This window comes from Danio rerio, chromosome 8, assembly GCF_049306965.1.
Source record: "Danio rerio strain Tuebingen ecotype United States chromosome 8, GRCz12tu, whole genome shotgun sequence".
Classification (NCBI taxonomy): domain Eukaryota; kingdom Metazoa; phylum Chordata; class Actinopteri; order Cypriniformes; family Danionidae; genus Danio; species Danio rerio.
In genome coordinates this window covers 26294169-26310000 of record NC_133183.1, presented here as the reverse complement: position 1 = coordinate 26310000, position 15832 = coordinate 26294169, and the positions used below count along the sequence as shown (strand labels likewise).

The following is a 15832-nucleotide window of genomic DNA, read 5'->3' as shown; positions in this document are numbered from 1 at the left end:
ACGCCCTAGCAACCACTTTTGGACCCTAGAAACCGTCCCATAGACTTCCATTGCAAAAGACTCTCATTGACTTTACATTGGATCAAACTTTGTGAGCTCATAACTCTGCATCAAACTGTCCTACAGACTAATGGCTGAGCTCATTTAACTCAGTCTAGCCAGCAGCCAATCACCGATGGCCTTTTAACTTTCTAGCCACACCCTAACAACCAGATACTGCACCCTAGCAACTGTCCCATAGACTGCCATTAAAGAGGTTCAGACTGATATTGTCATGCTGCAGTGTGATAGAGACATGGGGATTGTTTTTAACTGTTCATACTGGCAAGAAGCTTGTATACATCATCAGTCTTAGCTGTCAATCAACTCCATAGCAACAAAACAGACTAACCTAGCAACGATATGACACCAGCTATATCTCAGCATCAGAACATCGTAGAGAGGCGGGGGTTGGCTTGTTTGACTCATGCTCATACACCATCTATCTATCTATCTATCTATCTATCTATCTATCTATCTATCTATCTATCTATCTATCTATCTATCTATCTACATCTTTCTATCTATCTATCTATCTATCTATCTATCTATCTATCTATCTATCTATCTATCTATCTATCTACCTCTACCTATCTATCTATCTATCTACATCTTTCTATCTATCTATCTATCTATCTATCTATCTATCTATCTATCTATCTATCTATCTATCTATCTGTCTGTCTGTATCTGTCTGTCTGTCTGTCTGTCTGTCTGTCTGTCTGTGTCTGTATCTATCTATCTATCTATCTATCTATCTATCTATCTATCTATCTATCTATCTATCTATCTATCTATCTATCTATCTATCATGCTAACAATATGCTAATTCATGCTAGAAACATGCTAGTTACATGCTAATTCATGCTAGAATCATGCTAGTCACATGCTAATTCATGCTAGAATCATGCTAGTCACATGCTAATTTATACTAGAATCATGCTAACAACATGCTAATCCATGCTAGAATCATGCTAGTAACATTCAAATTGATGTTAGAATCATGCTAACAACATGCTAATTCATGCTAGAATCATGCTAGTAACATGCTAATTCATGCTAGAATCATGCTAACAACATGCTAATTCATGCTAGAATCATGCTAGTAACATGCTAATTCATGCTAGAATCATGCTAACAACATGCTAATTCATGCTAGAATCATGCTAACAACATGCTAATTCATGCTAGAATCATGCTAGTAACATGCTAATTCATGCTAGAATCATGCTAACAACATGCTAATTCATGCTAGAATCATGCTAGTAACATGCTAATTCATGCTAGAATAATGCTAGTAACATGCTAATTTATGCTAGAATCATGCTAGTAACATGCTAATTCATGCTAAAATCATGCTAGTAACATGCTAATTCATGCTAGAATCATGCTAACAACATGCTAATTCATGCTAGAATCATGCTAACAACATGCTAATTTATGCTAGAATCATGCTAGTAACATGCTAATTCATGCTAAAATCATGCTAACAACATGCTAATTCATGCTAGAATCATGCTAGTAGCATGTTAATTCATGCTAGAATCATGCTAGTAACATGCTAATTTATGCTAGAATCATGCTAGTAACATGCTAATTCATGCTAGAATCATGCTAACAACATGCTAATTCATGCTAGAATCATGCTAACAACATGCTAATTCATGCTAGAATCATGCTAGTAGCATGCTAATTCATGCTAGAATCATGCTAACAACATGCTAATTTATGCTAGAATCATGCTAGTAACATGCTAATTCATGCTAAAATCATGCTAGTAACATGCTAATTCATGCTAGAATCATGCTAACAACATGCTAATTCATGCTAGAATCATGCTAACAACATGCTAATTCATGCTAGTAGCATGCTAATTCATGCTAGAATCATGCTAGTAACATGCTAATTCATGCTAAAATCATGCTAGTAACATGCTAATTCATGCTAGAATCATGCTAACAACATGCTAATTCATGCTAGAATCATGCTAGTAACATGCTAATTAATGCTAGAATCGTGCTAACAACATGCTAATTCATGCTAGAATCATGCTAACAACATGCTAATTCATGCTAGAATCATGCTAATTCATGCTAAAATCATGCTAGTAACATGCTAATTTACGCTAAAATCATGTTGTAACATGCTAATTCATGCTAGAATCATGTTAAAAACATGCTAATTCATGCTAGAATCATGCTAATAACATGCTAATCTATCTATCTATCTATCTATCTATCTATCTATCTATCTATCTATCTATCTATCTATCTATCTATCTTTTCATAGTTTTAAAAACTGTTTAAACTAAATAAACTATTACCGTCAGGCTTTCACAAGCCAGCCTCAAAGTTTGTTCTCAAACTTTAAGAATCTAGTTATCTTTATTATTATTTATTAGGCTGGCTTGTGTAGCAAGCCAGACTACTGTTATCCCATTAAACTTATTATTATTTTTCTATATTATTCTTCTTCTGAGACTAAAAATTAAACTCTATCTCCTCCTAGGCCATTCAAGCTATGACCATCAAACTTGGGTCAGACCTCCGAACTATTCTGACTCGAGTTGCTATATCCTTTCCGACTGATCCGACTTTCGGTTTCCCGAAAAACGTCCCGGGACCGTCGGAAAAATCCCATAGACGTAACATTGGATCAAACTTTGTGACCTCATAACTCCGCATCAGAATGTCACACAGACTTCTAACTGGGCTCATTTAACTCAGACTATCAAACTGCCAATGACTGATCACCTTTAAACTTTCTGGCCACGCCCTAGCAACCCCTTTTGGACCCTAGAAACCGTCCCATAGACTTCCATTGCAAAAGACTCTCATTGACTTTACATGGGATCAAATTTTGTGAGCTCATAACTCTGCATCAGACTGTCCTACAGACTAATGGCTAGGCTCATTTAACTCAGTCTAGCCAGCAGCCAATCACCGATGGCCTTTTAACTTTCTAGCCACACCCTAACAACCAGATACTGCACCCTAGCAACTGTCCCATAGACTGCAATTAAAGAGGTTTAGACTGATATTGTCATGCTGCAGTGTGATAGAGACATGGGGGTTGTGTTTAACTGTTCATACTGGCAAGAAGCTTTGATACATCATCAGTCTAAGCTGTCAATCAACTCCATAGCAACAAAACAGACTAACCTAGCAACGATATGGCACCAGCTATATCTCAGCATCAGAACATCGTAGAGAGGCGGGGGTTGGCTTGTTTGACTCATGCTCTTACACCATCTATCTATCTATCTATCTATCTATCTATCTATCTATCTATCTATCTATCTATCTATCTATCTACCTCTACCTATCTATCTATCTATCTATCTATCTATCTATCTATCTATCTGTCTGTCTGTCTGTCTGTCTGTCTGTCTGTCTGTCTGTCTCTATCTATCTATCTATCTATCTATCTATCTATCTATCTATCTACCTCTACCTATCTATCTATCTATCTATCTATCTATCTATCTATCTACCTTTATCTATCTACCTCTACCTATCTATCTATCTATCTATCTATCTATCTATCTATCTATCTGTCTGTCTGTCTGTCTGTCTGTCTGTCTGTCTGTCTGTCTGTCTGTCTCTATCTATCTATCTATCTATCTATCTATCTATCTATCTATCTATCTATCTATCTATCTATCTATCTATCTATCCATCATGCTAACAACATGCTAATTCATGCTAGAATCATGCTAGTTACATGCTAATTCATGCTAGAATCATGCTAGTCACATGCTAATTCATGCTAGAATCATGCTAGTCACATGCTAATTCATGCTAGAATCATGCTAACAACATGCTAATTCATGCTAGAATCATGCTAATTTATGCTAAAATCATGCTAGTAACATGCTAATCCATGCTAGAATCATGCTAACAACATGCTAATTCATGCTAGATTCATGCTAGTAACATGCTAATTCATGCTAGAATCATGCTAGTATCATGCTAATTCATGCTAGCATCGTGCTAACAACATGCTAATTCATGCTAGAATCATGCTAGTGACATGCTAATTCATGCTAGAATCATGCTAACAACATGCTAATTCATGCTAGAATCATGCTAGTAACATGCTAATTCATGCTAGAATCATGCTAGTAACATGCTAATTCATGCTAGAATCATGCTAACAACATGCTAATTCATGCTAGAATCATGCTAACAACATGCTAATTCATGCTAGAATCATGCTAACAACATGCTAATTCATGCTAGAATCATGCTAGTGAAATGCTAATTCATGCTAGAATCATGCTAACAACATGCTAATTCATGCTAGAATCATGCTAGTAACATGCTAATTCATGTTAGAATCATGCTAACAACATGCTAATTCATGCTAGAATCATGCTAACAACATGCTAATTCATGCTAGAATCATGCTAGTAACATGCTAATTCATGTTAGAATCATGCTAGTAGCATGCTAATTCATGCTAGAATCTTGCTAGTAACATGCTAAATCATGCTAGAATCATGCTAACAACATGCTAATTCATGCTAGAATCATGCTAACAACATGCTAATTCATGCTAGAATTGTGCTAATTCATGCTAAAATCATGCTAGTAACATGCTAATTCATGCTAGAATCATGCTAGTAACATGCTAATTCATGCTAGAATCGTGCTAACAACATGCTAATTCATGTTAAAATCATGCTAACAACATGCTAATTATTGCTAAAATCATGCTAGTAACATGCTAATTCATGCTAGAATCATGCTAACAACATGCTATTTCACGTTAAAATCATGGTAATAACATGCTAATCTATCTATCTATCTATCTATCTATCTATCTATCTATCTATCTATCTATCTATCTATCTATCTTTTCATACTTTTTAAAACTGTTTAAACTAAATAAACTATTACCGTCAGGCTTTCACAAGCCAGCCTCAAAGTTTGTTCTCAAACTTTAAGAATCTAGTTATTCACTGTGGTAATTCAAGTTTACTTGTTAAACTTCGCTGGGTTTGAGTAAATGCTTTGATGGTTGTTGTGTGATTCTAAACTGAGCCTTATGACCTTTTTGTTAGGTTTGTTTTAGTTTAGATTGATTTAGTTAGGATTAGTTTGAGTTTTGCCCCCTGTGTAGTTTAGAGTTTTGTAGTTTAATTAGTTTAGATCGGGTGTCGTGAATGAAGTTATCGATTCTATTTTCATTATTTATTTTTGACGCAAAGTTTAGACGTTAGATTTAAGGATTGTTTTGTTTTGTTAATTTCTTTGATTTGGCTTTGATTTGGCTTACATTCATTGTGTACTCAGAGAATTTTGTAAATGTATATTTCTTTTTCCATTATTATTGTTACATCTTTTGCTTAAACCATTGATTAAAATGCTTAAATTCTGAATCAATTCCTGCCTCATCCTTAATCTGTCACACACATTACATTTGTCCCACCTAAATGTTATAGCATTCATTTTAAACATCATAAAATCATAACAAGAAGTAAGAAATATAGTCTTGTCAAAGATGTCAACATTAAGGCAGTTTTTTATTAAAACAAAATATGAAAGTGAAAAAGAGAAATAAGCTTGTCTTTATATTATTTTACATATTTTAGGGAGAAACTCACTTAATTTTAACTTTTTTTGCAGTGTAATGACTGTCATACTTTTTACAATGATTAAGAGGAGACACAAACTAAAATATAATTCAGTGTAACAATAGATATTAGACTTTAGAATTTTGTCAGACATATTTAAAACAAGAATCATTTGATAACATGTTCGTAAACTCTATTTAAAGATCATAGTTTAGCACCAAAATACTAAGAAATTATTATTTGAAATCTTTTTACTTTCCACTATCCTTCAAACCACTAATTTTTTCTCATTTGTCTGCAAAATCTTTAGACAAAAAGGTTTAAAACCTTAAAACTAGGGCAGGAAAAAATCACTTATTTTATATATTTTAGTAAATGTAGTTCAAAATAAAAATCTCTTCAAAACCAAACTTTAGAGAGTGTGTTTACTGCTTGTCTGAAAAAAGCTTTATTAATTGAGTCATACCTCAGTGACCTGGTTGTCTCTGGTCATTAAGTGCTGTACGGTCTGTCCATCTACTGTTGTGATCTGCTGAATATATGCCGCCTCCTCCTAATAAAAGAAGCATTTTGTCAAAAACATGCCTCTAAAACCTGAGTTTATATTACATTTATACATTTACCACTTTATAAAATCTAAACCACCTTGCATTAGATACAAGATCAAATGTAATACTCTTCTTTGTGATTTTCCATAACCACCCAACATTAAATACAGGCTGTAAATGAGAAAGTCAGAAAGACTTTGATCCTGAGCCACAATGATGTGTTTCTGACCGAGCGCTTGCTGTAATCTCTCTGGGCTGATGACCGTTTGACCCGCCTGCAAATCTATAAATCACAGAAGAAGTAATTTAATGCAACAAAGTAATAAGATGTGTCTAATAAACAGACCAGGGCTGTGTGACTACAGAGTAGAGGAACTATGACGTCACCTTGTAGGCCAATCGGCTTCTAGCATAAAACTGGTTCCTTTCAATAAAATCCCCATAAGATTTTCCTATAGACTTCTCGAAGATTGCAAATAATTAGCTCTGTGTTTAAACACAGTTCATTACACTTACACGTTTTGTCCAACAGGATAATCCTCACACGACATTTATACAGACCTACAGTACATGCCTTTTGGATAGTTTCTCAATGAGAAATACATTTGTTTTGCTTTACAGTTGTTATATAAGTTTTAAAACATGTACTGTACGTTTTAGAAATGTGCCTTTAGATTCTTATCATAAGACATGTTTAAATAAGTGTATTGCCTGCGTGCACATAGCCCATTAACCGTAGTGAAAACCTAGCTATGACAAATCCCATATTCTTTTTCATAAACGACAGAAATGAGGGGCAAGTCTGTCAAACGCCTGCAAATGCCATCATGGATAGAGAACATTAATATTCTTTTTTATTATGACGTACAGAAAAAAGCAGCCCATACAGTCACATATGATATACGTTCTAAGGTGAGTGTAAAAGAGTTTCAGGAGGAGTATAAATATTGCATTTATAGTTAAAAATTTGTTCAGATGAAGAAAAAAAAATAAAAAAGAAAAAAAATCATTAGATGTATGTTAATGTAAAATAATCATGTTTAAATGTCAGTAAATATTTATATATTTTTACAAATTTATTAACAACTTTGCATTACTGAGAGCAGGAAAGAGACCGGGTGTCCTAAGGTAAGCAGAATCTTTATTAAATAGCTTTATTTAAATAAATGATACCCTAACCCTAATGAAATTAATGAATCTGTCATGATGGTCATTATCTTCACACAATATGAAGGCCCAATAAGAAAAAAAAACTACAACCTATATAAAATATGATTTATTAAAACACTTTCACCAAATAACAGACAAATCCAAATGTCCAACACAAGCTGTAAATTTGGCCTGCATTCCAGACAAGCTCACCTCAAAGACGTATAATGTCTCTGATAAAAAAAAAATTCAAAAGTGGAATTTATCTAATGTATTTTGTGTCGTAAAATAAAATGTGAAAGTATCTTGAGTTTGTGGTAGCCACAAGCCTTATTTAAGCGATTTAACCAAAATCACATTTAAGAAGCCCATTGACTTCGGGACAAGGGAACCGGAACTCGCTTCTGGGTTTTTGCAACAAATTGACATCATAGTTCCTCCATTCAATTATATTCATTCCAGCACTTACTCTGCAGTGTAGCTAAAGTTTCTTCATCATTGTTGATGATGATGGTCTGCTGTGACGGGACGAAGCGAGCCGTTACGGTTGAACCAAAAAATAATTTTTGAGAGTTTCAATGAGGAACAATGTGTTTCTGTGTCGTTTACACTTTTACACTGGCAATTTATTACAGTTTCAGCTAAAAATCTTTTTTTTTTAAATCCCCCGCGTCTTAGATAGCCTGTGGGTGTGTAAATTGCCATTTCTTTTAAAGGTGCAGTAGGTGATCTTCCACTATGCTAACAGCTTAGCATTAATCTCTGAATTACAGTACTCTGAATCCTAGCCGTCCAGAGCCACGCCTCCTGAAACAGGAGCACGCTCACCTTAAAGATGACAGCATAACCCTCTCTTGTGTGTTAAAAGTGACTAGTGCTTGTCCGGCGGTGTGCTGGAATTACACTCATTACTAAGCCAAACTGACATGCTATTTCAGAGCGAATATTTAGAGTTGCATGGCAAACATTATAGGGAGAGGCTAGGCAGAATAGTGGTACTTACTTGTGTTTTGTTGTTAAACTAATTCAAATCTACATTATCGATGCTGTAAAAGGTCCCTTATGAAACTGAAAATAGACTTATCAATCTTTCACCGGAAGATTTTAGTGGCTGAACAACACTTCTGTGAATTGATATAACCCATTTGTAACAACAACATACAACGTTACATCCGCTTTGCGTGAAGCTAAAATAATTTTAAAACAAAACATTACCTGTCTAAGAGAAATCCTTCAGCCATGGTGTCATCCTTTCTTCAGTGTGCAAAGGTAACCCCAGTATTGATTCAGGTTTTTAAAAAGTTTTGATTCAGCATGTTTTTGCCGATCGCGCACGCGAGTTCTCTCACTCTCTCGTGAACGCGCAGTTCGTCTATGCACAAACAGCTGTCGACGGAGCTGCGTACAAACGGCTGCGCAGTTGTTTAAATCTGCATTTGCTGACAGACAGTTTGAGCTGCTTATCGGAATTCCATGAGATGTCGGCCTGTCTATTTAATTGAATCAACATTTTTTTAGTTTTATGCCTTACCCAAAATATAAAAATGCATATAAACACATTTAGATCATTAACTTTAATCAGTACAATTGGAATGTGAAGAGACTTTCAACCAGCACAACAACAACTGCTTCTGAAGACAGACACCTACTGCACCTTTAAGTTGGGAAAGCATTTATGGTTGTATCTGTATTAATAATGTAAACAGTACAAATTTTAAGATTTGCTAATTTATTTGAACGACTCTTTCTCAGTTGCTCACCTTTGGCCGCACACCTGGCAGGAGTAAGGCTTCTTGTTGGTGTGTGTCATCATGTGGCGTCGCAGGTCTTTCATGTTTTTAGAGGCAAAACTGCAGCTAGTGCATTTATGAGGTCTCAAATATGCATGCAAGGCCATGTGAGTCTAGGATAAAAATATATATGTACACATTTATATTTATTATACACAGGCAGAGACTTTAATACAAAGCTACTTCCCCTACACTCACGTTTTGTCAGTCTGTGCGCTTTTTTAAACACAATGTTATATTGAAGTGCCTTCATTTTGTTTTGGAAGTCAAATGATTTACACCCATTTGAAACAGATTCTGAATCTTTTCTCAGTGTCTGAAACAAATAATTTAAGGATCCTGTCTCTTTAATAGCTACATTCAGAGAGGGTATTATTTTCTGAAATCTGAATATCATCTTTGAAAGCTCCTTATAGGGATAGTTTACCACATTTTGAAGAAAGCAGGAAACCTGTAAACATTGACCTCCATAGTAGGAAAAACAAATACTGTAAAAGTAAATGGTTACAGGTTTCCAGTAGCCTTTAAAATATAATGTTTAGGGTTTAAAAGAAGAAAGAAACTAAAATGTATGAACTACTCGAGTAAATAATGAGTAAATTTTTTTGGCAGAATTGTTTTTACTTTAAGTGCTCACCGGCCACTTTATTAGGTAAACCTTACTAGTACCAGGTTGGACTCAGAATGCATTTAAAACTGCCCTAATCCTTTATGGCATAGATTCAACAAGGGACTGAAAATATTCCTTAGAGATTTGAGTTTATATTGATATGACAGCATCACGCAGTTGCGGCAGATTTATTGGCTGCCAATCCATGATGTGAATCTCCTGTTCCACAACATCCCAAATGTGCTCTATTGGATTGAGAGCTGGTGACTGTAGAGGCCATTTAAGTACAGTGAACTCATTGTCATGTTCAAGAAACCAGTCTGAGATGATCCACGCTTCATGACATGGTGCTTTATCCTGCTGGAAGTAGCCATCAGAAAATAAGTACACTGTGTTCATAAGGGGATGGACATGGTCAGCAACAATACTCAGGTTGGCTGTGGCATCGACACAATGCTCAATTGATACTAATGAACCCAAAGTGTGCCAGGAAAATATCCCCCACAGCATTAAACCAAAACCACCACCTACAGCCTGAACCAGTGATACAAGGCAGGATGGATCCATTCTGACCCTACCTTTAAAATGTTGCAGCAGAAATTGAGACTTATCAGACGAGGCAATTTTTTCCTGTCTTGTATTGTCCAACTTTGATGAGCCTCTATGAATTGTAGCCTCAGTTTCCTGTGTTTAGCTGACAGGAGTGACACCCGGTGTGGTCTTCTGCTGCTGCTGTAGCCCATGTGCTCAAGGTTTGACGTGTTGTGCATTTAGAGATGCTCTTCTGCATACCTCGGTTGTAACGAGTAGTTATTTGACTTACTTTTGCCATTCTATCAGCTGGAACCAGTCTGGCCATTCTCCTCTGACCTCTGGCATCAACAAGGCATTTGTGCCCAAATAACTGCCGCTCACTTGAGATTTTCTCTTTTTCTGACCATTCTTTGTTAACTTAATCCCATTTGATCAGAAGTTTCCTTTCTATCCGATTCTAATGCTCGGTTTGAACTGCAGCAGATTGTCTTGACCATGTCTTCGTGCCTAAAAACATTAAGTTGCTGCCATGTGATTGTCTGAACTGAAATTTAATGTTAATGAGCAGTTGGACAGGTGTACATAATAAAGTGGCCTGTGAGTGTATATTTATGATGCATTATGTTCTTTAAAACTAGCAAATCCTTTACAAACAGCCACATTACACATTACAAGAAAAGCAGTATCTGAAAAAAAGCAGCATAAAAAATGAAAAGCTCAACCCAAAACACCTTGACTTCTGGCTAAGAAGGTGCTGCAAAATCACAGTCGGGGCATTTGAATGTTTTGGGGTCGATGTGCGCCCTCTTGTGGTTCTCCATGTTCGATCGGCCATGGAAAGCCTCCATGCAGATGCGACATGAGAAGCGCTTGGAGTTCAGCTGTTGAGAATGGGGTAATGAAGACAGCGGAGGAGATGCTGGAGCTTCACTGCTGAGCTGCAGAAAGAGGATTTAATCAATTTAACTTTCCATTAGGGCTATTGGTTATTCTATCTGAATTCTTACAAAACCCAGTCTCACCTCCACCTGCTGCAGGACTCCGTCTGTCAAGCCTGAGCTCACGTAAAACTTCTCTTTATTTTCTTTGAGAGGTGTAGAGATGGACAAGGGCTCAGTACTCACTTCCATCACCTGAGGCTCTGCTGAGGGCTCCTCTAAACTGCTGTCAAACACACACAGACAAACAAACACACAAATTTTTGACATAAATACCTCACATTGGTGATTAGGAAATATCATAACCTTTCAAATTGTGCAAAATACTATAAAATATTTAGCAAATAAAATGTACATTAAATGCATTTTTTAATTTTATTGTTGCATCTACAGGTCACATGGTGTAAACAAAATCCACTTTTTAAAGAAATGGATCTCTTATTAATGGAAAAATAGATTTTACAAGATGCATTTGCACAACTTTTTTAGTTTTTGTGTTCATCTTGATATTCTGAATCCACAAGCCCTCTGTGAAATCACACACACTATACCCTTCCAGATAAAACCACCTTTGTGTCACTGTGTGATTGTTGGCATTATTTATTGTGAGAAAATGAGTTTAAGTCTCATAACACTTCACAATAATATTTAATCAACACAATATCGCAGTTTACACACATTTGTAATGGAAAATGCACCTATTGTCTGTTTTTGACATTCAGTAGTAGTACCTGTGTGTTGTCTCCTCAGAGATCTGCTCCACCACACTGAAATCAGCACCTTCATATGCACCAATGCCTATCTGTGCCACTTCCTGTTCCACTTCCTGTGCCACAGCAGTCTCCTCTTGCTCCACAGCCATCTCGAATGCCTCCTGCACCAGAGTGTCTCCATTTTCTGACACATGGAAGGTTACAATCTTTTGAGGCTGTAAGGATTAGCCTTCACTCCCAGAGCCAGATCAGGACCACGACCCTGTCTCCAGAGCTTTATCATCTGTTTTCAGCACCGCCACCTGAGAACAGAGATTAAACTGATCATTCGCTATGGAAAAATAATCATTTGTGAATCTTACTTTTTTACAAATTTTATTGACTACCTACAAAGCCCTGAACAGCTTAGCTCGCCAGTATTTGGGGGAGCTCCTGGTGTATTATAGCCCCTCACACCCACTATGCTCAATTAATTCTGGACACTTGATTATTCCCAGAATATCAAAGTCAACTGTAGGCGGTAGATCTTTCTGTCAGTTTAAAACTAGATTAAAGACACATCTCTGTGCATTAGCATACACATCAAACACAAATGCTTTTGAAATCCAAATCCTCTAAAGGATTTTTACTCTGCATTATTTAGGACAACTGGAGCCGGGAACACTTCCCAAAAGACATTATAATTTGAACAGCATCTGCACTTATGTTAGTTTGTTTGACTTTCCTTCCTGCAGCTTCTTCACAATGAACGTGTTCTCCAGTCTCCGGCGCCTAGACTGCAGCTCAGCATTGTAAGAATTGAAATATTGCAAATATTCTGATGTCTTTGACAATTCAAAACATGAGCTGAAAACAGAGACTGGTAACTTCACAACTCAGCAAGGGGAATGCGGGAAAAACCAGTTCCTGCTGCATTTGCATCTGAGTCTGCTTCATCCCCCCAACTCACACATATGGTCATTTCAATGTTTGAATGTTCTAGAATTAACCAAACTGACTTTAACTATCATGTTTGATATCATTTGAAATGTCTCAGTGCGATTGGTACAATGGTCTCATTCTCTCAGAAATAGACATAATCAGAACAATAAATATATAACTTCAGGCATCTTTTGATCCACTGTGAGGGGTGTGACACTAAGTGTGAATGCCTTTTGTTATACATTCACACCCCCTTCCTTGAGGGAATTCTTGGATTATTTAAGGTAAGGCCTAAGAAGGACTCGGCGCGATTCTGCCTACCCAGATCAGCCCATAACGTGGAGCTTAGGCTCCACGTTATGTAAAATTTACACGTTATGTAAAAAGTCAGGAATGCATCTTTTAATCTTGGATTTATCTTTGATAATTTGATGTTTTGTATTGATCGTTTATGAATTGACTGATTAAATTGGCATAATACATTTACCTGACTAATAAATTGTTATGTTTTGAACTATTCAAACCTCGTGTTATTATCACTGATAAATGTTGTTGTCCATAGCACTACAAGCCACTGTACAGGTTAGTAACGGACTAAAACATGTTAGACGGAGCAGCGTGGCACGCTAAACAATGTTGTTAGAGATCCGACTAGCAAATTGGCATTATTTCATGTATACTTGGACTGTAAAAGGCCAACTATTTAGAACAACAAAATATTGTTGAAACTACTTTAAATGTGGATATTTAGGCCTTCATCTACAATAGTATAATCCTGCGCGATTATTATTAAAATACTTTGTCTTGATTAAGTAGATAACAGATCCATGGGGACCACATAAAAATCTCCTAAATTGAGTAAGTAGTGTTCTGCCTTTTTAGGAGAGTGGTTAATCGCCTCTGTTTAATGACCAAGACTGACAAGCTTGTATTAAGAGATTGTATACCCGGCCGGTGCAAGACTCGAGATGCTATCGGAATCTGAGTAAATGAAAATAAGGTATAATAACAAATCAAAAGAATATTCAATCATAATCTAAAATAATGTGAAAGGAAACAAAATAATCTTCTCAATGTTTTATAATTGGAGTCAGATAAAACGAGGATAAACATATTAATATTCTAAACCATCTCATACTAAAATTGGAGTCAGATATGAGTTAAGTTTAATATAAATCAACATTGTGCACTGGAAAGACTGAACATGCAGTGAACCTTCATCCACCATTGGATACCGTCATTGGACCAACTGGCAGGATCCTACAAAATGGTGACCCATCTCCGTGATCTCCCAACTCAGGCGAGTTACGTCTTTCCAGCACAAAATGGATTTATATCAACCAAGAGGTTTGGATCTTCTATTCTATCTTCAGCTGCTGTGGTAAGTCAATTCTTCTTTACCTATTAGAAATGTTGAGGGAAAGCTGGACGCACCCTATATAAACACATTGATAGAATGAGTCGGAAATGCTCAAAAATGTTAGACCGGAATGCGTTATCCGGTGGGGTTGAGAATTAGACAAAACCACTTTGATTATCAGGGACATGATAGCAGCAGTATAGATAAATGCCATCCCTTGCTCTGAAATCTCTTTGTCTGCTAGGCAGCAAGAGATGAAGCTTAAAATTGGAATAACATCATCCAAATTATATTCTGGGACTCAGTGGAGAGTTATAAATTAGATCCTAAAAGTTTAAATCAAAAACTATCATTGTTTTTAAATCTACTGTTTTATAAAAAAGAGAAAAATGGAAAAAAGGAAAACAGGAAAAAATGGTTTAAGATTTAAAAACAATTGTAAACTTTTAAATTGGATTAATAACAACAGTCTGTTTAAAGGCATTTGCATGTGAAAAATATAGGTGAGCAGAACAGAATGATTTGATTGCAAAAAAGCTCTAATGAAAACTCTGCTTTTCAATTAATTAGTTACAGCATTAGGGTTTACAGTGTAAAATATCCACTATACTTTAATTTAATCTCAAAACGGACTAAATATAAAAGAAATTCTAAGATTTTAACTTTAAATCAGCCCTTAGACCTCCTGATGGCTCAAACCTTTTCATATTCAAATGTCCTGACAGAGAGCAGAGAAATCTCACCTCAGTGATAATAAGATGCTCAGAATGTGTTTGCTGTATTTGCATAAAACAATAACATTATTCCATTTGGCCACAAGCCTTTGCTGACCCTTTTGTTCTCCATGCAACCTAAAAGCAAACACAGCCCTGATCACAAGATGAAAGCATTAAGCTAAAATGCACTGCCATTCTAAAAACACTCTCCAGAGACCAGATATAATTAAATTTTAATACTTACTATTTTAATATAATATAATTACATTAGGAATAAACAATAATGTACATTATAATCGCCAATCATGGCACTGTAAGAACGGTCTTTAAACCACAGCGGTTCGAACTGTAGTTCTGCCGAATGACTAAAAAGTGATCAGCATGATGGTAAAAAACTGTACATTTCTAGTCAAACCATTCTTCTGCAATCTTATACCAAAAACGGAAATAAGGGCAGTATTAATAGCTATAAATGTGGGAGAGCGTTGATATTATGTGATTGTATTGTATTGCTATATGGAACAATTAAGTGTTGATGTTAAATCAAAAGTAATTCACAAATGCTTGAAAATGAAATGATTTAATAACAATAATTCTCTATGGTTACAACTGAATTAATAACAAAATACTGTATAAAATGATAAAATATGAAATGATAAAACATATGGTATAAATTGTACCCAGCTTAAATGTAAAATTAAAGTTACCAGAGGTAGAAGGAGAGACACAGAGGGAGGGAGAGAGAGACAAAGAGAGCAGGCCCAAAAGCCTGATAGCAGTAGAGTCAGAGAAGATAGACTCCAGAGGAGGAGAGGAGCAGAGCAGGAGAGAACCAGGCCAGGAAAAGAGAGGCAGGAAAAAGAGACAGAGCCAGAGTTTACCACCTTTTTTGTATCTTTCTTGACCATGTGACCACCAATGCTGAGACATTCAAAC

General features: G+C 36.0%; 1 protein-coding gene across 10 annotated transcripts in view; it reads right to left on the bottom strand.

Moving 5' to 3' along the window:
* Nucleotides 1-9217, bottom strand: part of LOC137496353 (zinc finger protein 335-like) — a 20261-nt gene extending 11044 nt beyond the window's left edge. For 7 of the 10 annotated variants that reach the window (XR_012384350.1, XR_012384344.1, XR_012384343.1 and 4 more), the window contains exons 1-2: nt 8530-8671; nt 6084-6170 (exon numbers count right to left, since the gene is read on the bottom strand). Coding sequence is in view for 1 of the 10 variants with exons in the window: in XM_073910410.1 (XP_073766511.1) it covers nt 6084-6110 (27 nt within the window). In the remaining 9 variants the exon portion in view is untranslated. Of the gene's footprint in view, nt 1-6083; nt 6171-6262; nt 6449-7783; nt 8101-8529; nt 8672-9074 lie in introns of those variants that run through there. The other 3 variants (XR_012384346.1, XR_012384348.1, XR_012384347.1) reach the window with 3 other exon arrangements.
* Nucleotides 9218-15832: the final 6615 nt, after the last annotated feature.